The sequence below is a fragment of the Leuresthes tenuis genome, unplaced genomic scaffold (genome assembly GCF_036924035.1).
Source record: "Leuresthes tenuis unplaced genomic scaffold, fLeuTen1.0.hap1 SCAF_19, whole genome shotgun sequence".
NCBI lineage: Eukaryota > Metazoa > Chordata > Actinopteri > Atheriniformes > Atherinopsidae > Leuresthes > Leuresthes tenuis.
The window spans coordinates 16,570,773-16,589,848 of record NW_027325373.1 but is presented as its reverse complement, the minus strand read 5'-3'; the positions used below and the strand labels follow the sequence as shown (position 1 = coordinate 16,589,848).

General features: G+C 43.7%; 1 protein-coding gene across 6 annotated transcripts in view; it reads right to left on the bottom strand.

Moving 5' to 3' along the window:
• Positions 1-43: 43 nt before the first annotated feature.
• LOC140276832 (uncharacterized) overlaps positions 44-19,076 on the bottom strand; it is a 31,634-nt gene continuing 12,601 nt past the window's right edge. For 3 of the 6 annotated variants that reach the window (XM_072371655.1, XM_072371657.1, XM_072371658.1), the window contains exons 18-51: positions 18,852-19,046; positions 18,407-18,598; positions 18,080-18,209; positions 17,849-17,991; positions 17,629-17,745; positions 17,375-17,518; positions 17,158-17,270; positions 16,852-16,991; positions 15,015-15,152; positions 14,806-14,915; positions 14,533-14,667; positions 13,903-14,004; positions 13,139-13,314; positions 12,696-13,038; positions 11,023-12,586; positions 10,757-10,858; positions 10,241-10,386; positions 8,889-9,250; positions 8,562-8,794; positions 8,248-8,299; positions 6,872-7,035; positions 5,846-6,193; positions 5,132-5,257; positions 4,901-5,017; positions 4,514-4,703; positions 3,254-3,375; positions 2,513-2,725; positions 2,308-2,397; positions 1,951-2,213; positions 1,718-1,867; positions 1,495-1,633; positions 1,311-1,357; positions 1,138-1,192; positions 44-550 (exon numbers count right to left, since the gene is read on the bottom strand). In XM_072371655.1, the coding sequence (XP_072227756.1) occupies positions 426-550; positions 1,138-1,192; positions 1,311-1,357; positions 1,495-1,633; positions 1,718-1,867; positions 1,951-2,213; positions 2,308-2,397; positions 2,513-2,725; positions 3,254-3,375; positions 4,514-4,703; positions 4,901-5,017; positions 5,132-5,257; positions 5,846-6,193; positions 6,872-7,035; positions 8,248-8,299; positions 8,562-8,794; positions 8,889-9,250; positions 10,241-10,386; positions 10,757-10,858; positions 11,023-12,586; positions 12,696-13,038; positions 13,139-13,314; positions 13,903-14,004; positions 14,533-14,667; positions 14,806-14,915; positions 15,015-15,152; positions 16,852-16,991; positions 17,158-17,270; positions 17,375-17,518; positions 17,629-17,745; positions 17,849-17,991; positions 18,080-18,209; positions 18,407-18,598; positions 18,852-19,046 (6,786 nt within the window). In that variant the 3' untranslated portion in view covers positions 44-425. The remainder of the gene's footprint in view (positions 551-1,137; positions 1,193-1,310; positions 1,358-1,494; positions 1,634-1,717; positions 1,868-1,950; positions 2,214-2,307; positions 2,398-2,512; positions 2,726-3,253; positions 3,376-4,513; positions 4,704-4,900; positions 5,018-5,131; positions 5,258-5,845; positions 6,194-6,871; positions 7,036-8,247; positions 8,300-8,561; positions 8,795-8,888; positions 9,251-10,240; positions 10,387-10,756; positions 10,859-11,022; positions 12,587-12,695; positions 13,039-13,138; positions 13,315-13,902; positions 14,005-14,532; positions 14,668-14,805; positions 14,916-15,014; positions 15,153-16,851; positions 16,992-17,157; positions 17,271-17,374; positions 17,519-17,628; positions 17,746-17,848; positions 17,992-18,079; positions 18,210-18,406; positions 18,599-18,851; positions 19,047-19,076) is intronic. The other 3 variants (XM_072371656.1, XM_072371659.1, XM_072371660.1) reach the window with 3 other exon arrangements.

Sequence of the window (19,076 nt, the reverse complement as noted above, 5' to 3'; positions counted from 1 at the left end):
TCTTTAAATCCAGCATCTTGAATCAAACTGCCGACTCGAAGGATTCACCTTGATATTCGTCTTTACTGCATTTGCACATTATTCCTCATACACATTTGAGTTCTAAACCATCCTATACATCAGCTGACAGGTAAAAACAAGTTGGTAATAAAATACATTTTCTTATATGCATCATATAAAAGAAAAATATTAAACTTGCAGAGACTATTTACAAAGGCATTCTCTTTTCTTTTTTTTAAAGAAACTTTTACAACTTCAGTACCAGAAGTGAATCTTAAAAGGCAAGGCATGTGCAATTAAGGTTAATTAAAACAAAACAAAAAAAAAGATTAGGGGAACAAGGTGATCGTTTTACAGCAGGACAATGTCTGAATATGAAGAAGCTAAACTATCAAAAAGCAGAGTCGCGTGCTAAACCTGCAGGTTTAGTCGCTGCTTCGCTCTTCTGAGGATTCGGAGTGTCTGCGTGGAGGCCGTCTGGAAACGGGGACACTTGTCTGCTCGGGCTGAGTGGCTGTAGTGTCTGCTACTGGCCACTGACTGGGACCTCCTACACAAGACAAGGGGACAGTAGATTGGAACAACAGCTTGCAAAACGGAGTGGGGAAAAACAGCCAGGTGTCGACAATCACTGCACAGCTTTGACCACAGACATGCAGGATAAAACCACCTGATACTCAAACATCAACAAGCTCGTATTCAGACTCATGCATCTGGCATCTTGTTCATTTAAAGAACAATTTGACATTTTGATCAATACCTCCCGGAGCTTCTAAAACTCACCACACGGTCTTGTAAAGGTAAGACAATGTGTCTTAAAGTTTAAGTGTTGTGCTGATGTCACACTACTCCATGTAAAACCACAGAGTTGAACAAAATGTCAAATTGTTTCTTTCAAAATGCCTGAAGTGGAAAAGGCTCCTCATGCATCACAAATTAATCAATTTTATGCAGTTCAAACTGTCTATAGTTGACGCAATATTAGCATGTGTTACAGTTGGCTTTTGCTTAATGAAGCCAAAAAAAAAAAGGCCATTAAGTGTCTCAATATAATATTCTGGTATACACTGTCATGCAGGAGCTGATGAAAGTCATGCATCAGATCAGTCTGACAGCCTGCAACCCAACAACACTAACCTTCGCCTGGTCCTCCACACAGGCCTTTCAGGCCAAAGAGGGTACAGTAATTTGTCTACCATTATTTCACAGGGAGCACAGAGGGGGGAGGGGGGGAGAAGAGTAATTCACTGAGGAGAGGAACAGTAGCAGAACGTCTTTTAAGTAGGTTCTAAGTTCATGAGTAGACTCACCTCTAAATTGCCCCGGGCTTTCTTCAGCACTCCGTGTGTCAGAGACACTGCAGAGAGGAGAAAACAGTACGCAAGTTCAATTCCAAGCAATTCTCAATTTACAATTGATTATGGGAACAATAAACTACTAATCCAAGCAGCTTTTCTTTTCAGTACAGCTTCCAAGTAAAGAATCTAATCGTACGCTGGTCGACGATGACTCTCTCCATTCCCTCTTTGAGCTGGTTGGTGGTACGGAGACGTTTAACGGCGCCGCTCAGCATCCTCTCCTGCTGCGACAGTCTGCTCTTTAGTCTGGCTATCTCATTTCTCAGCAGCTCATCCTGATACGCAGGACAACAGAAGGATTAGGTGCATCGATACTTAATTAGGTGGGGTAGTCAGAGTAAGTGCGTGTTTGTGTCTACCTGCTGGTTGTTGCTGCCGTCCCCGGCTGCGTAACCCGCCGGCAGAGAGACCCTCCACAGCAGTTTGAGCAGTCGGCCAGCCTCCTCCAGCACTTGCTGCATGGTGTTTGTGCTGATGGATAAACTCTTCAGATGTTGCTGTTCCATTGCCTGCAGTGATGTGCACACAATGGCTTTAACTGTCGTTATATCAGGCATTAATTCAGGCATGACAGTCCTGGATCTGTCTGTACCTTGTTGTCTGCGCCCCGCTGTTTGAGTGTGTAGAAACACTCCTGCAGTTGTGTTTCCATGCTGCGTGACAGCTTACGGCCCTCTGAGATCTGCTTGCGGAGGGCGTTGTAGTCTTCAATCAACCCCAAAATGTGACGCCCGTTGCGATTGGCCCAGGCTCTGTGGCCGGGGACCAGCCGAGAAGGTGCACCAGAGACGGAGTCGCTGGAGCTGCTGCTGACTGAGCCACCGTCCACCTCCGAATGAGCGTGATGCTTCACAGCTGAGAACATTCAAGCACATGCAGATGTGTTGCAGTGCACAACTCAATCTCTGTAATTATACATCGCTATACAACTCTGAGCAGGTAATCTCACCGTGGAGGACACTGGTGTGTTCACTGTGGCTGTAGAAAGAGTGTCGCAGAGGATCACAGCCTTCACGACCCGGTGACCTGGCTCCTTCATCTACAACAGAGGCAAAAAGCAGCGCTGACACAACCTGGCACATTCCACTGTGTGCTCATATGCCTTCCTGTTTATGTCAAAGGTAAATAAGATGTGCGACAGTGTAGTTTTCCACCTGGAGATGACAGCAGGTAGTTGATGTTGATGGTTTCAGAGCGATTGGGTCCTCTGAGCAGCTGCTCCTCCAGTTTCTGCCGCAGAGCTGTGTTGGTCTGGATGCTCCTCTCCAGCTGCAGCCTCAGGTGTCTGATCTCTGACAGCAGCTCTGCGAGGTCCACGGAGCCGGAGGAAGGAACGGGGCCGGGATGCTGGGTCGTCCCGTTAGATTCTGACCGGTGAGAGAAAGATCAGATATCCTCTCATGAGTGCCACAGAAAACCAAAACAAGGGGAACAGAAGCAAAGTGGATAGCTGGATTTCACCAGTCAGACTCTTCAACATCAGAGGCGAGTGTCCACAGTTCATATGACAATTACTATTCTAACTCCTAACTTCTTCTCCAATTCTAAACCAAATTTAGCTGAATAGCTATTAGCTCTCCATCATATGAATATATGTATGTATATTACAGAGGGTGTGGGCAATAAGGTGTGCATTACTATTAGGTTACTTCATTACCTTCAGTAAACTGGACCAAGTTGCTGACAACAAAAAATGAAAACACCTTTTCGTAACCACAGCGTTTTTGAAGCTGTGGTTGCTGCCTCAGCAAAAGTCGATCCATGCATCGAAGCTACTTCTCAACTAAGTAACCCTCCCAGAAAGAAAAGTGTCTAGAGGATCTGAAATGACTTTTCAGATTAAATGAGTGTTTATTCACTGCACTTTACTCGGGATATTTCAACAAAACTAGTACCATCGTGTTTGTTGGAATCGTTTTTCATCTTTTCGTAAACTTGCAGCTCCACCCGCAGAGACTGGAGAAGATGTTGGGAGTCGGACAGCTGCTGCCTCTGGAGTTTTACCTCGCACTGCAACCTGAAAACATCCCAAACAGAAACATTTCAAATAGGCACTAACTCTTGAAGACTTGAAGACTCTTGGTCAGTCAGACAGAAAAAGAAAAAGAGTTTCGATTAAAGATGGATTTTTTTCGGGCTCATGAACGTTACTGATGTGTCTGCATCCGGGGGAGCAAAAACATGGCTGACGGTTACAAGACCGTAAAACAAATTTCAGGAACTACATTTTTCATCATAAGTTCCGATAATGACAGTAAGTGGATGTGATTACAGCTCGCTCTGCTCCATTTGTTTTGTGTGTCAACGCTGTGTGCAGCACATTATGCATCTGTGGTTGTTTATAAGATGATAAAGGTATAAATAAATGTAAAGACACATGATTTAACGCATACAGTTTTGTTCTCTGTGCAGCAACAACAGATGCAGTTTTATAAAAGGGCATCGCAGTTTTGCATTTTGAGACAAAGAGGGTGCTGCACAAACTTATGCTGCTTTTGGACTTGCTGGAGCCAAATCTGGCCTTTTACTGGCCTGGATCCACAATATTTTACTCTTGGCAAAGAGCTGTGATACTTTGGGAATATTGAACAATGTTCTTATTGTGAAACAAATAAGAGGAACTCTGCTTTCTGCCCCCTAGTTGCACACAAGCCTTTGTGATGTTGCACAGAATCACATTTATAGACAAAATGTTTTGGTTAATCTTGGACCAGGAAACAAGTTTTATATCTAGCGGCCCTAACTGCAGACTGAGCTTTGGGCTTTACACAACGTCCCCCACACACACACACACACACACAGACACTCAGGCGAGCGAAAGGGAGAGGAGATGTGATCATGCACTAAACTGGACTCCTGGTTTTGAGTTGCAGCCTCACTCAACTGTGTCAGTGGAACGTGGGGCAAGAGGTCGCATACCATCATTATGCATCATCATGAGCATTTGTGTTCGCTGATGAGCCTTCCATGATAGACTCAAGTTTCACAGATGTATTAATACTATGGAATAATGGTAATGACCATTTAGACTGGTAATTAGGTCTCAGGTTGCATGGAGAAGAGCAGCAATGGCAGGAAGTGTGTCCTGTGAGGAGACCTTTAGAAGAGCCCGGCCCGTAATGATGAGCCACCTGTACACCTGCGCTCCTATGTACCTGTGCAGCTCTTCTTTGCTGGAGCGCAGCGAATCCTGCAGCAGTGCATTTTCCTGGCTGCTGTGCTTTAGTGTCTCCTGCAGATGGAAGTTTTCCTGCCTCAGAGCATCACACTCCTTTCTACTCTGCTCCAGTTTGGCTGTCCGCCTGGCTAGTGTCTCCCGGAGCTTCTCATTCTCCTTCTGCTTATCTAAAAACAAAAGAAAGACATCTGTGAGTAAGTGTTCCACCGCCATATGAGTGATGCAACTGTTCAGCCAATTTAAAACATGGAAAAAAACTTTCAGAGCATCCAGGAGTGGCATTAACATGGTTTATTATAAAATTGGCTAAAATGTCACTCTGCTGCTGTCGGGTTACAAACTTGTAGGAAAATGTGGGTTTTACCTCTCGATCCCATGCTGAGCTGCTCTTTTAGGGCTTGGTTTTGTTCCCAGAGGAATCGCACCTCATTAGCCAGTTGACCTTGCTCTTCATGGCCATGGATGAAGATATTGGTGGACGCTGAAAAAGCAAATGCCCACATTCATCAGTCAGCATATCAGTTAATAAGGATGAAGTGCAACCCGGAAGCCAACGACAGGATAAGACGGTGCTAGATTTTTTTGTTGTGTGTACCTGGGTCTTTCTCCACCTCGGCCAGTCTCTTCTCCAGCTGTTCTCTGAGGCGGTCATTGGTGCGAATGCTTTCCTCCAGGCGCTGTCGCAAAGCTCTGATCTCCAGTAGATGTTCTGCAAGCAGGTCTGACAGCGATAAAAGCACACATCCAGGTTAGGGGGGGTGCTTGAAATGAGTTTTATGGTTCTCAAGAAAACATGAACAAACACACAAAACAAGAGGCAAATGAATCAAACATCCTCCAAGTGGAAAACGCATCCAAAGCCACCAGCTGATTTAGTACTGCACTAACATGACACGCTGCAAACAGAACTGCTAAGACTGAAGCAACAGATATGACTCTTACTCTCCAGTCTGGATCCCGCAGCTATCTCCTCTCATGATGCAACTGTTATTAAACAGGTTCTTGCGTCGGAAATGCACATTTCTTTTAATACCATACATTTGTGCCACAGGCTTTAAGCTAAACATGTGCAATGTCTAATCTGAAATAACTATCAGAGCAGTGCTGCTCTGTGTAAAATGCAAACTGAAGGTTATGTAAAAGCAGTGGAGTGCTTTACTAAAATTAATCTGCATACGTTTACATACAGGACAAATCTAAGTGCTGGTAAAGAATGAACATTTAAAACACACATTAAAGTCATTTTCTAATCTAATCATACAAGCAGTCTAATGCAAAGTTTAAATAATTACCAATGTCCAATATTTACCTGAATTCATTGTGCGAGGGAGTTCTCCAGCGCCTCTTTGTGAGATAACTTCTGCGTCTTGCTTATGCGCTTCTGTTTGAGGCTCTGCGACCTCCTGCTTGTGGCCCTGACCCTGTTCCTGATGGTGAGAGTTAGTCTGTGCCATGATTGAGCGGTGCAGGTCCAGTTCTGTGCGCAGGGTGGCATTGAGGTCTTCGCTGCTTCTTAGCTGCTCCTGCAGGCGTCCGTTCTCCCTCTGCAGACCCTCCAGTCTGCTGACAGCATCCCTGTGACCCGACACACCTTCTTCCTGAGCTCCTCCTCCAGCAGGGACAGCGACTCCTGTCCAGTCAGAGTGATGCTGCTGGCCTGAATATGTACAGGATTACAAAGAAAGTGAAATAACTCACTCCAAAATAGTTACCCCTCATTGCTTTATGAAGACTTTGTTCTCCCTCGTTCCTCATTAAATCCTGAAAGCAGGAGGTCATTCACTGGTATAACTTCTGCACATTAACAAGCACCATCAGACCACCATGAACCACTGAAACTTACAGTGTTAGGTCAACAGGCCTCTGTGCTGGCTGTTACAGACATGCTTCACAGGATTCTGTAATAGTCTTTCCTGCCTTTTTCCCCAAGGGAAATACAATTTGAGGATTAAACCGGATAGGTACCACTGAATAATGCAACTTTAAGTGGAGCTGGCTTGAAACTGAACACCGGCTCTACCCTTGACCAGCGTGCTTTGTCATGCTGCATGCCTCACTGCACCAGAATAGATCTGAGTGGAAAATAAGTGCCATTACAGGCAGTAACTAGACTGGCTTTGCCCACAAACAAGGACTAAGGCAACCTCAATGACATTCCACTAAGTAAGAAATGGAGAAAATATGCATTTTTAATAGAGGAAATCCCGTCTAGTGCTTTCTATACCTTTCAGGACGTATCATCTGTGGCATTCAAGACTAGAAATGGACTTCACTCATCCACAAATACATTCCAATACCAAGACTATGTTTAAAAATTGCATCTGGAAACTCTTACAATGTGCTTGACTGCCACCTTGCGTAGTGGGGCTGCTGTGGCAGGAGGAAGAGGAGTGGTAAAGATCAGAGTGAGAACTGTGGTGGCTGCTGGGACTCTGGCCTCTGATCTTACTCTGAAGACTCTGGATGAGTCGATTCTTCTCCTGCAGCTCCTTAGCCAACCTAGGAGGAGACGAAATGAGTCATTAATACCAGCTGGATTTGATTCACCACATCAACTCGACGAGAGAGCAAAAAACAGCACCCAAAAAGAAAAGAAGAGGCAACTCAAGTCGTAAGAGGTCCAAAACTAAGGGCTTTGAGGCAACTTTAGGTGAAAACAGAAGGAAAATATTCAATTCCACAGCAACACACCATGCTGTCTGTCTGGATCAAAACCCACTCACAGGTCCAGCTGCTCCCTGGTGCATTCAGCCAGAGTGAGGTTTTGCTGCACGAGAAGACTGACGTGCTGCTGCAGCAGCTCTCTCTCGCCCTCTAGCTCGAGACGCAGGTAATCTATCTCCTGCTGGATTCTAGACAGGCTGTCAGAAGAGTCTCTCATGCTCTCCTCGCAGGAGGGAAGCGACTGTGACGCCTGCTGAAGCTTCCCAAGACTTCCCACATCAGTGGTAATATGTGTAAATGTTCATCACACTCAGCTTTATATTATGATTTAACAATTCATAATGCAGTTTAAAAAAAAAAAAGGAGTCTATTCACATCATAATGTAAGGTTAAAGGTCTATTTCAGTAATGAAAACAAAAAAAGTAATAAAAATTTTAAACATCACATGTGTTATAATTCTACAATATCTTTGAATGTTTTCATTGGTCCTGACCACCACGGGCCATTAAAATGGGTCAAAACGGTTCAAATCCTGTTGAACTGTATGTAAATAAATGTAGCATGTCTAATCATCTCTAAATTCTAAGAGACACCGGTGACCCAGTTAGGGGCAGTGTGACCTTAATGTTTTGGTGGACAGATAAAAGTAGGTCAACAGCAGGATGCTATTAAAAAAAAAACCAACAGAACACACAAATGCACAGCCCTGGGTCATAAGGCGATAGGCTGCATGGAGGTGTGGGGGAGGCTTAAAAGGGTCACGAGACAAATATCAACCCATATTGTCAACAGCAGAAAAAAGGCTGTTCGTATGCGAGTGGCTGAGAAGCTCAGCACACAGACTGGAGACAAAGGGAAAAAACTGGGAAGAATCTGGCACGTGTTAACAAAAATCCTCATTACTCGCAACCTGACAGCGTTCTCTTTAAACAGAGTCAGAAAACAAGATTTCCCCGTAGCTGATGGCTCAAAGCTAACAGTTGATGCGTAACGATGCGAGTGGTATTAAGTAAAATACATTAATCATGGGATTGTATGGGCCGTACCTGCGAGACAGTTCAAGAGCCGCTACATCTTCATTATCCAGATGAGACTCTCCTAAAAGACAAAGGGAAATGAGCTGTCAGGGACCTGTCTGTACACATCACTTATGGGTGACTGTTCTTTTGTCTTCATCTCTTTTTTCCCCCCCGGTGGCTTTTATCTTAACACATTTAATAGTTTCGAATTCATAAAATCCTTCATCTGCATGCATGTTCTGTTTTTTAACACATTACTGTGTCATGATTAAAAAAAAAGATCATATAATTAATTCTGTCTGTGCAAAACGACTGATGCAGTTTATGAAGGCAGGAGCTACCTTTGTCCAGCCGTCCCTCCAGTCTGTCCAGAATGCTCAGGCTCTTATCCAGCTGCGTTTTGACCACTTCGCCCATGTAGCGGTCCACTTCGCCAGCGTGCAGCAGCTCTTTGAAGGCCTTGCTCAGTTCCTCCAACTGCCGACGCTGCAGGGCTCCCAGCTTGCGGCTCTCCTTGATCTGCTGCCTCAGTTGTGACAGCTCCCTGGCCTGCGACTGGACCAGTGAATCCAGTCTGTGAAAAACAAATCAACAAATTAACAACACAGATTTGATTTTAAAATGGACTGTGATGTCATCCTAATCATGTGCTTAAATTAATGAAAGACCTCGCAGGTGATGCAGAGCGGCTGCGGGTCTGCTGCGGTTGTTCACCCAAGATTTTCTTCAGCGGCCCGTCTTTCTCTGCATCTATATTTGGACGGCTGGTATTGACCTTCACTGACGGGCTCCTTTCTTGGCTATGGCCCAATTTGTGTGCACCTTCATGTTCCTTGACGACAGATGGGTCAGAGACGCCGGCAACTAGGTCACCAGACAGAGAATTCCTGCGCAGAAGGCTTTGCATTTGACAGATGAGTTTGGTCTGGTTTTCAAGCTGGGCCTTCAGCTCTCTGACTTGTGCTTGAAGCTGGAGAGGGTCCTCCGATGCGCCGTATTCATCATACGCCTGCAGACTCTTCACGCTAACCTACAAATAGACAATGGCTGGTCAGTAAAACTTGGACAATTGTCACACAGGGAAACTGCTGTTAAGCAGAACTAAACTGAGAATCAGTTCGCAACACTGCATCTCCTGTTCTCCGAAGGTGAAAATAAATTAAGTTTAAATGGCTCCGATTGTGAAAATAACACTGTAACAAGGTTACTTTCACTGAGGCAAACTTAACCAGTGCGATACAATCAGACCCTGTAAGGAATTTATTGAAGTAATCCTAAACAGAGCAAGGCATTCTTCAACCTAAGCCCTTTCCTTTGTATTTAGGTGTAAATTATAAAGAAAAACAAAAAACAAGCAAGCAAGAAACCTGAGAGGCAACTGTCAAACGGCTGCAGTGTATCACATTCAGGGAAGTGAAAGTGCACGTTTTCAGCCAAAAAGCTGTAGACCAAATGCAGATATTTCTCAGCTAAAGTTCGCCTTCTTTCTGTTGCTCTTCGTTTATCTTTCACCAGTTCAAAAAAAATAAGGCTACGAACTTCAAATACACCATCCAAAGATTTAAAAAACGAGCCAAATATCTGACGCTAGTATGAGATAGTAATATTAGTTGAGGTCTAATGCATCCGATCTTTAAAATTCATGGCAGACAAAAGCCAATGTATGACGCAGATTTTTTCTTTTAGGCACATCTATTTGGCCGGTTTTGATTTTTCCCCTCAACATCCACTGGGGTCTGCCAGTTTCATGGCAATTTGACTGAAACAAGGAGCAGTGTCATGTGTTTTCACTCTTATTTTACAGATGGTTTCCACAGGAACAACACTGCGCTGTCCACAGAGGCACCTGCCTGTTAATTGGCTTAACATGCTCAGGCACTGGCCGATGCTGATCAATAATGAGATTTGAGAAGAGATTTAAAAAATAAAATCACCTTATTATCATGCGTGCAAATGCCAATGACACCAAAAGAGTGGACTGGAAAGTCACTGATCATTTAGTAGAGAATAAGTTGGTTACCTTGGCAGAGCTTAGAGCTGGGGAACTCGGGTATGTGCTGGAGGTGGAGTCCAAATTTTCAGTTGAGGAGAAGGCTGCCTGTTCATGTTTCAACAGGGAGGGCAGGCTGGAGCGGCTGCAGCCAGGGTTCACACCCACCTCCAGATCTGGCCACACGGGGGAGACGGAGACATTAAACAGGGGAACAAATCAGTGGCAGTGAGACTGCCATGAGAGGACATAAACAATACGAGATAAGGCTAGCCTTACGAGAAATAAAAGTGAGATGTTAATAAGTGCTTGAAAAATATTCTGAAACTGAGTTGAAACATGCAAAAGATCCCATTCAAATTTGCCGATCAGTGCAGAAGAAATCCCAGGTTAAAACCAGAAAAGAGACCGTGCGTGTTATGAGACTCAAACGGAAAACACCAATTCTTCCCTCCTCATGCAGATATACTGAAAGAATCTATCCACATTTGAGATTAGTGTCCACTCAGCAGGCAGACATGCAGAGTCCGCCTGAAGGCTGTCTACCTGTGCTACTGCTCTCTTCCCTATCGTTCTCACTCTTGGCACTGGTTTCGTAACCCAGGTCCTGCAAATCCACCTGCACTCCTTTGTCACCCTGCTCAGGAGCTGGCATTGGAAGCAATATATTCCAAGTTAGAAAGAAAAACATTTACAGCATCTTACTTATTTTCTTTATGGTGTTTTTTTCTTATATATATCCAGTATCACATTATAATAAATTGCTTCTGTTGCACAGAACCAAAAGCAAGCATGTCAGGGTGTTATCTGACCTTTAAGTGCAGTTTCAGGGGAGGGTGTATTGGTAAGAGCAGTGGCCAGTTTCTCCTCCAAGCTTTTACATGCCTTCTTCTTCTCCCTCAGAGCCTTATGTAAAGTCTCCAATTGGACCTGAACACTTGGTGGTAATCCTTTGGCATCCTGTACTGTCCTGTGGGCTTCGCTCTCCCCCCTGTGGCCCCTCTCTTCATGCAGGGAAGCCTGGAGGTCAGATATCCTCTGAGAGTAATCACTAAAGACCTTGTAGAGGAGCATCAGATCTTGATGGAACTTCTGGCCCTCTGTTTCAGTAGAAGCAGCGGACAGATTGCTGTGGGATTTTGTTGTAGGCTGTGCAGGTTCACCCAGTTGCTTCCTTTCTTGTAAAGCTCTCTGAAGTTTGTCTAAGTTTATTTGGAGGTCACGGCCAATTTGTGATGCTTTATTAGAGACAAAGGAGCCAGTGTTTGCACAATGAGCCGCTAAAGAGGCAACGGCAGACTCTGCTGCACTGAAGCAGTTCTTTAGAACGTTAAACATCTCTTCATTTAAATTAGCATTATCAGAAGCTCCCACTGCACCACGGTGTTCCTTTGACTCTTCTTCTTCGAGTGACTCTGCCGTTTTGGCTTTCTGCCTTGAAGTGGTGCCATTTAGGCCACCGCTGTCACTGCCGTAGCCACGTTGTGCAACAGCGTTTGCAGCCCTGAGCTGTTCCCGAAGTTCTGCATTGAGCCTGTTCTGTTCCAAAAGTGCTTGTTGCAAAGAGTCCGCATGCCGCTGCAGCTCATGCAGAGAGTCCTCGGTACCTCCAGAGACCCCCCTTGGGCTGTCTTGATCTGAAGATGCATTTATCTGCTGCAATGCATCCTCTATTCTTAAACAAAGATCACTGATTTCTGGATTCTTTTCTTGGCTGCCAGTGGAGGTAATGACCTTCTCTGCCATGTTCAAAAGGTTGATAAGCTCATTATTGAGCTCCTCTTTCTCCTGTAAGGCGTTCTGCAGCTCAGTGCATCTACTGTGAAGGGCAGCATCAGAACCCAAAGAACCAGAGCTCGTGTGTGAAACAAATCCACTCTGGCTGTCCAGACTGCAGGCAGTCAGGTAAGCGATGGTGGATTGTGCAGCTTGCAAGGCCTCGGTGTACTGGCGATTAAGTCTCTCCTTTTCCTGAAGCTGAGCATGGAGCTCTTCCCAATCTGAAAGCTGCTCAGTCAGCTTGTTGATCAGCGCCTCTTTCTCCTGGCACTCCTGGTGGAGAAGCTCCAGCTGGGTGAAAAGAGCAGCATCGTTCTGGGTGGGATCCGCTGCCACTCTGGCTTCCGAGCCCATGTCAGACCCAGCCGGACTGCAGCTGGGTTGAGTATATCTGGGGGTGGATGAAGGAGAAGTGCTGTGCTGGAGTTCTGTGTGGGAGTCAAAGTCAGTATGTGACTGCTGGTCAGAACCATAGAAATCCAAATCAAGGTGCTGCTGTGCATCAGCTTGAGGCTGGTCAGAGTTCACAGTCAGCCTGCTGCCGCTTGCCTCCTCTCTCAGCCTCACCGGCACAGGGAGGCGAGATTTGACACCAGCCTGCAATGGAAACGAATGGAATAAGAGACATTAAAAACAATGAAAGTAAGCCATAAAGTAGGGATAAATATGGTGCATCTTTCTACTTTAATTACAATATAACACCTACCCTATGTCTTGTGACATGTTGCTTTAAGCTCTTGCTGTGTGATGGACATTTCATTTCTGCACTGTCCATCTTATCTGCAGTGCTGACAGTCGTCACCGGGTCCTCCCCATCTGACATCTCCTTCAAATTTTTCTTTCCTCTTTCTTTTGACAGTTTGGTGACTTTAGAATCCTCCTTAGTTGCAGCTTGCTGCGTTTCCAAACTCTTTTTTAATTCAGCCTGTCCATCACTGCTGTTCCCAGACACATCGGTGCTCTCCTTCTCTTTACACTCAGCGGATTTTTGTTCCTTCAGAAGACCCCGTAGCTCCATATTTTCTGATCTGAGTCGGAGTAGTTCATCTCTGCAGGAAGCGACATTCGATTAGTGTAATATTCATTCAAAGTCAACACAAGGTGAAATCACGAGGTAGGTTCTGAACCCTCATGAAAAAAAGGACCCACCTGAGGTGCAAGGCTGAGGAAGACCCACAATCAGTAAACAGAGACTGAGGTGCCATTACATCTATGTTCCTCTCCCTAGAATCTCTCACTCCACTGTTGTCAGAGTGACCATGTTCTCTACTCTGGCCAAGCCCAACATCCATGCTCTCCTGACCTAACAGCTTTCCAGATGTCACCTAAAAGAAACGGTGCAGAAATATAGTTAGCAATGATTATAAAAACAGATGAACCTCTACAGTATCCTCAGTGCTGTGCAAAGTCTTGAGCCACCCCTCATTTCTTTATATTACCAGGAAAACAGAAAATAGGTGCAGCAATTAATGGAAACATGTGCAAACATAGAGCTTGTTGGTATAAATCTTGTAATTTAGTCTTCAGAAATAGCTCTCCAGGCTTCTTGAAGGACATCCTGAAGGACATGTTTGGATGTCGGCTGCCTTTTGTGCCATTCTCCGTCAAGATGATCCCACACTGCTTCAATAATGTACTTTTTAATTTGAATAACTCATAGATTGGTATACGGTCAAGAGAAAAAGCAGCCAACATCCAAAGAAACAAACTTCTTAAGCAGAAAGAAAACCTTAAAAAAGACTTTCAAACTACTGCTGAAGACCATTTTAAGAAAAACTTCAAAGAAAGTCTGGCTCCTTGGAAGAAAAATGTAAAGAAATAAGACCCAATTGGTGGCTCAAGATGTTTGCACAATACTGTTCATCAAATAGTACTTTATGTGTCAATTTAATAAATGGTCAACCACGTCATACCTGTCCTAGTTTGATGTTTGTCTGGGTCTCTTTATCCTGACCAGGAAGATGTGCCCTGTTTCTGTGAGACAGTGGCTGCATCTCATGAGTCTTCTCAAGCTGCTAGAGTGATGGGATGGAAGGCGAGTATGACACACGTGACTTGGTAAAATAAAACTTAAAGTGGGAACATAATCCATAAAACACTGCACAGCAACAGCAGAATGGCATGATGTGTCTAATGTAGCATGGCGAAGAGAGACCGTGTCATGGGATAAAAAACAAAACAAAAACAAAACAAAACAAAACAAAAAAACAGGAACCGATTAGGAAGGAGAAGGATAGAGAAAGTGGGTAGTTTCTACTATAGACAAGAAACACACTCGTTAGAGAAACAAGACATGTAGCACCATAGAGCAAAGAGCAGCAGGCTAGACAGAGTAGAGGTTCAGATGTGGGTTTAAAGGTTAGAAAGGAGCTAATAAAGGTGGGGGTTAGACAATGGCTCGTGGTTGAAGTATTTCTAGCGGGGTGGACATACTGTGGAAAAACTATCACTAAGAAATTAAAATAATGACCCATTTTGCAAGGTTAAGGGAAAAAAAAAACCTTGACAGCACATTTATGTGCAGATTTCTTTTGGCCTCTAACCTGTTTGCACTGGCTTCTGCTGCTCAGCTCTTTGTCACGAGCATCCTGCTCCGACTTCTCTATCGATGACAGTCGGCTCTGCAGCTCATTGTTTAAACTTTGCAGTCCACTGACACAGTCCTGCAGCTCCAGCACCTAAGGCACAGAGGGAATCCCTTTCATGACAAATTGTGCGTGCTAATTAACACCATCTGCATGAGAAAATGTAGATTTAAGACTTGGAGAAACGATTCTTCTTCCCAAACAGACGCATTAGTTTTAAAATGAGTTTACCTTCTGTCGGAGCTCCTGAGCAGAGAGTTGAGAAAAGCTATCATCAGGTGCTTCTCCCACACAGATACTCATGTAGGAAGTCTGATCTCCAATAAAACTCAAAGTATCACCTAAAAAAACAACATGGAACAAAGAAATCAAACAAAACTCTTTGAGAGGTTCATAGAAACAGGAATATGACATCTGCATGGTTTGTTTTCTGGTCTTACCATCGTTGGCTCCACCAACCCCTCCTCCTCGGTTTTGAATTGCTCCTAAGCGAGCCTGCAGGGATGCGTTCCAGCGCTGGGCATCTTCGAGCTGATGTCTCATGCTCTCCAGTTCTTTAGGATCAATCAGGTTCATACCTGAACAGACACACATATGGTTATGGTTTCCAGCCCATTACCTATCAGGTGTTCAGTTTTAAGAATGCTGCTAATGTCTAATACACATGATGCATCAAGTTATATTAATCATTAAGATAGTAACACTGCAGTATATATATATATATATTTTTACAACTATAAAGAACACAGTGGCATTACATATTCACAGTCGCCTAAAATAAGAGCTTTTAATATAAGTCGCCTTTTTTGTTGTTTTTGTTTTGTTTTTAAAGGAATGGGTAATAAAATAAGGGACAAAATATACATTTAAAACTTCATAGATTTTGATTATGCATTTGTACAAATTCTAATATTTGACAGTAGTCGCCAGACATACATTACACACACGTCTAATACATACAGAAAACAACTAATCTAACTTAGCATCCATGCATATTGACTGTAAGCAAACCAGGAGGATATGGTTTTAGACTAAATTTGATGGAAGTTTTGAAATAGAAGATGAATCAGAATAAGCAAGGCTCGGGATTTAATATATTTTCCAAAAGGCTACAATGTGTAAAAAAAAAGTCTGGAGTCAACAGCCAAAGAAACACACAGTGAAACAATATCACTATTACAGTGGTTTTTGCATGTTTATCCACTTAAAGCTTTTGCACAAATATATAACTGCATATATAACTATATGACTATGTGTAAATTATTACGATTCTAATCACCTAAATATGAAATATGGAGAGAATTAGTCCACTCCATTTATCTTGCAGCCACTGAGAATGTGAACCATGTGTGTGTTGCTTACAGCTGACCTATTTATACACCTGGCACTCAGCAGACAGGGCTGTGGGAGGAGCTTGCTTATGTTTGAACAGACATGCGTGTGGACAGACAGACACTCAAGTTGTGCAAATTAAAAGAAAAACTCAGCACACAGCGACACCTTTAACCTGTATAAAAATAAAAACTGTGCACTGCAGTCATATCAAGGACTAATGGTGCTAAGTTACATTAACTATGTGATGTCAGAACTTCCTGGATTAGGATCTATTTCAGGAGCATTAGTTTTTAATGGTGAGCTCAGTGCATTATTATCCAATTCCATCAGCAAACAGTATAAAATCCTTTAATTTCTTTATTGAAATGGTTATATAATGGATATACTTATGTGGCTAAATTTAAATGGTGTGACAGATGGGTTGGATTAATGACCAGAGGGCTGTTAGAGAGGGTCATGTCATTGACAAACAACCAAATGTTCATAATGGACAGTCAAAACAAGCAGACAGGAAGGTTAGAAGTGAGAGACAGAGAGAGGGCAGGCCAACAGAAGCGTTTATTTATCATTTAATAAAGGACAGACAGTGCATGAACTGTGGCTGTGAAGGACATACATTTAATGAGTGACAGGAAAATGAGTTGCAACTCTGGTACAAAGACAAGCAGATGAGAAGGTGATGATGTGAAGAGCAGTAAACAGAAAGTGTCACACAGATGAAAAATGGAGGGCCACTCAACCAGGTACGCATGCAGAATAAAAAAGACAAAGAGGGCATGTAGTGTTTGTTGGCGTGTTCCCTAATAGCTTTTAATGTAGATAATAACTTGACGTTTTGAACTCCTTGACAACCCTAAGTGATAAAGGAAGTCTTTCCCTTCCTCATTTCTCTCCATCTTTAGTCACCATCCTCATCCACAACCCAGTGTGTTTGCACTGCACCTTCTCTCAGTTTGGCCCTGTTTATCTCTCTCTCCAAGTCATCCCTTAGCTCCTCATTAGTTTTGATGCTGTCTTCTAGCTGCTGCCTGAGAAGCTGAACAGCTGTCAGCTCCAGTTGTAGAGCTTGTAGACGCTGGGCACTGCAAAAAGAAAAAAGAAAAAAACACATGAAGCCAACAAATTGAGATTTATGTACACAATCTTAATTGGACATGAACGTTAACAAATAAGCAAGTTCATTTTCAAAATAACCCTTGTGTTAGTTGATTGATTTATGCATGATTTATAGTAAAAAAATGTCCCAACCTGTCTTCCTCCTTCACAGTCCTGACCAAGCTGGAGTAGAGCTGCTGCTCAGCTCTCAGGGCCTTGTTTAGAGCACCATGCTCCTGTTGCAAGGCTATCAGGTTTGGCAAAGCCTGTGAGACAAATATAAACTGTTTTAACAGGCAGTAAACATTGAGAATAATGTGTTGTTATATTTCACGTGTTAAAAAAACAAAAAAAAGAAGTAAAACTTTACTTCTTGCTGCCTGTCTCCACCTATCATGGTTCTCTCTCTCTGAGGCAGCGCAGGGAGTGATCTGTCCATGCCAGAGCTGGTAACGTGATCCTGAGTATGGTCGGCTCGACTGTCGGCTCCCTGACCAAGGCGCAGATGGAGAACCTGTACAAATTCATAAACCAACCACAAAGAACTACTAAGATGGCTGAAGAGGTCAAATCACAGCTACAACGGGCCTAATTGACATGAATTGTGGATCAAGGGCTCCTTACACTGATGATCTCCTCCTTGGTCTTCAGAGTAGCAGTCAGGGAGTCAATATTAGCAGCCTGTCCTTCACTGCGCCCCTCCAGCTCAGAAAGCAAAGACTGGAGCTCAGCCAATGAAATCTAGAAAATGAATACAAAAAATAAATAAATAAATATACAGGTTTATGATCAACAAATAATATCCCAATACTGGATGTAAAGAAGATGCTTCCAGCTCACTGACCTTCAGTTCGTTTTCCCTCTTCAGTGCTTTGTTCAGAGCTTCAGTTTTCTGCGCCAACTCCTTCTTCAGGATAACAACGGTTTTCTTGGAGAGTGGATTGTTTTCCTGACTATCGTCACCGTTTCTCCTGGACAGCTCAGCTTCTGTTCAGACAAAACAGAATCAAACATATGTCACCACCGCGAACTCGAACTTTAAATATCCAGTGTGGGGATTTAAACGGTGGCTCACCTTGTCTCTCGTCCAGCTTCTCTTGCATGATTTGGATGGTTTGTCTGAGCTCCAACACATGATCCGAGTCCGCCCTCTGACTCATCTCTGCCAGGAACTGGTCCCTCTCCTGACCACGTTGCAGCAGCTTCTGCAGATTGACAAAGACAGCATGTAAACACACTCAAACGTGTACTAGCGATAACTTTTTCCAACATGCGTAACAGAACTCAAAATGGAGGACAACTCTCATTCCCTTTGGGAGTTTTGATTTCCTCCTCTTGTTCGGTGTCTGAGTCGAGCACAGTTTACAGCTGAATGACTGCATTACATCTCAGAGGATCTTACATTGATGAGGCTGTCTTTTTCTGCGAGCAGGGCTTTGAGTTCTGCAGTCTCTAAATAACTCTCCTGGGCTGTTGAGGAGCTTTGCTTCTCGGCATTAGCAAGCTGCTGCTGCTTGTCAGCCAGTTGCTTCCTGAGTTCCTGAATCTCTTGAGCACGCTCAGACAGCATGCGGTTGAAGCGCTCAGCAGACTCCTAGGGTGACAAGTCAGGAGATCAAAGTAATGAGATTTGGTGAAGTTTGTCACAAGTCTGCACACGTCGGTATAAAAAAAGAATATTTTCAGACATATGTTTACACTGAATTCAGTTTCTTACTCAAATAATTGTTTGTGTGGCTATTTCATTTATTTCACAAAATGGCATCATTATTTGCCACCACAAAAACTAAGTTTATCTGAAGGAGTCAATGAAATGGATGTGAATGTTTCCACAATTAAATGCTGACCTTGAGGAGCTGGTCCTTGCTGCTGATTGTAGCCAGAAGCCCTTCCACTGCACTCTCGTTGTCGGCAACTAATCTTTCCCTGGCTTTCACAGCCTCAGCCAACATAGCCTCTGTGACCTTTAACCTCTGACCCATCTGTTCAGCGAGGTCCCGTGCATGAGTTTGCGACTGGCTCATCATTGATGCAGCCATTTCCTACAAAAAGTGACAGTCAGAAAAATCAAA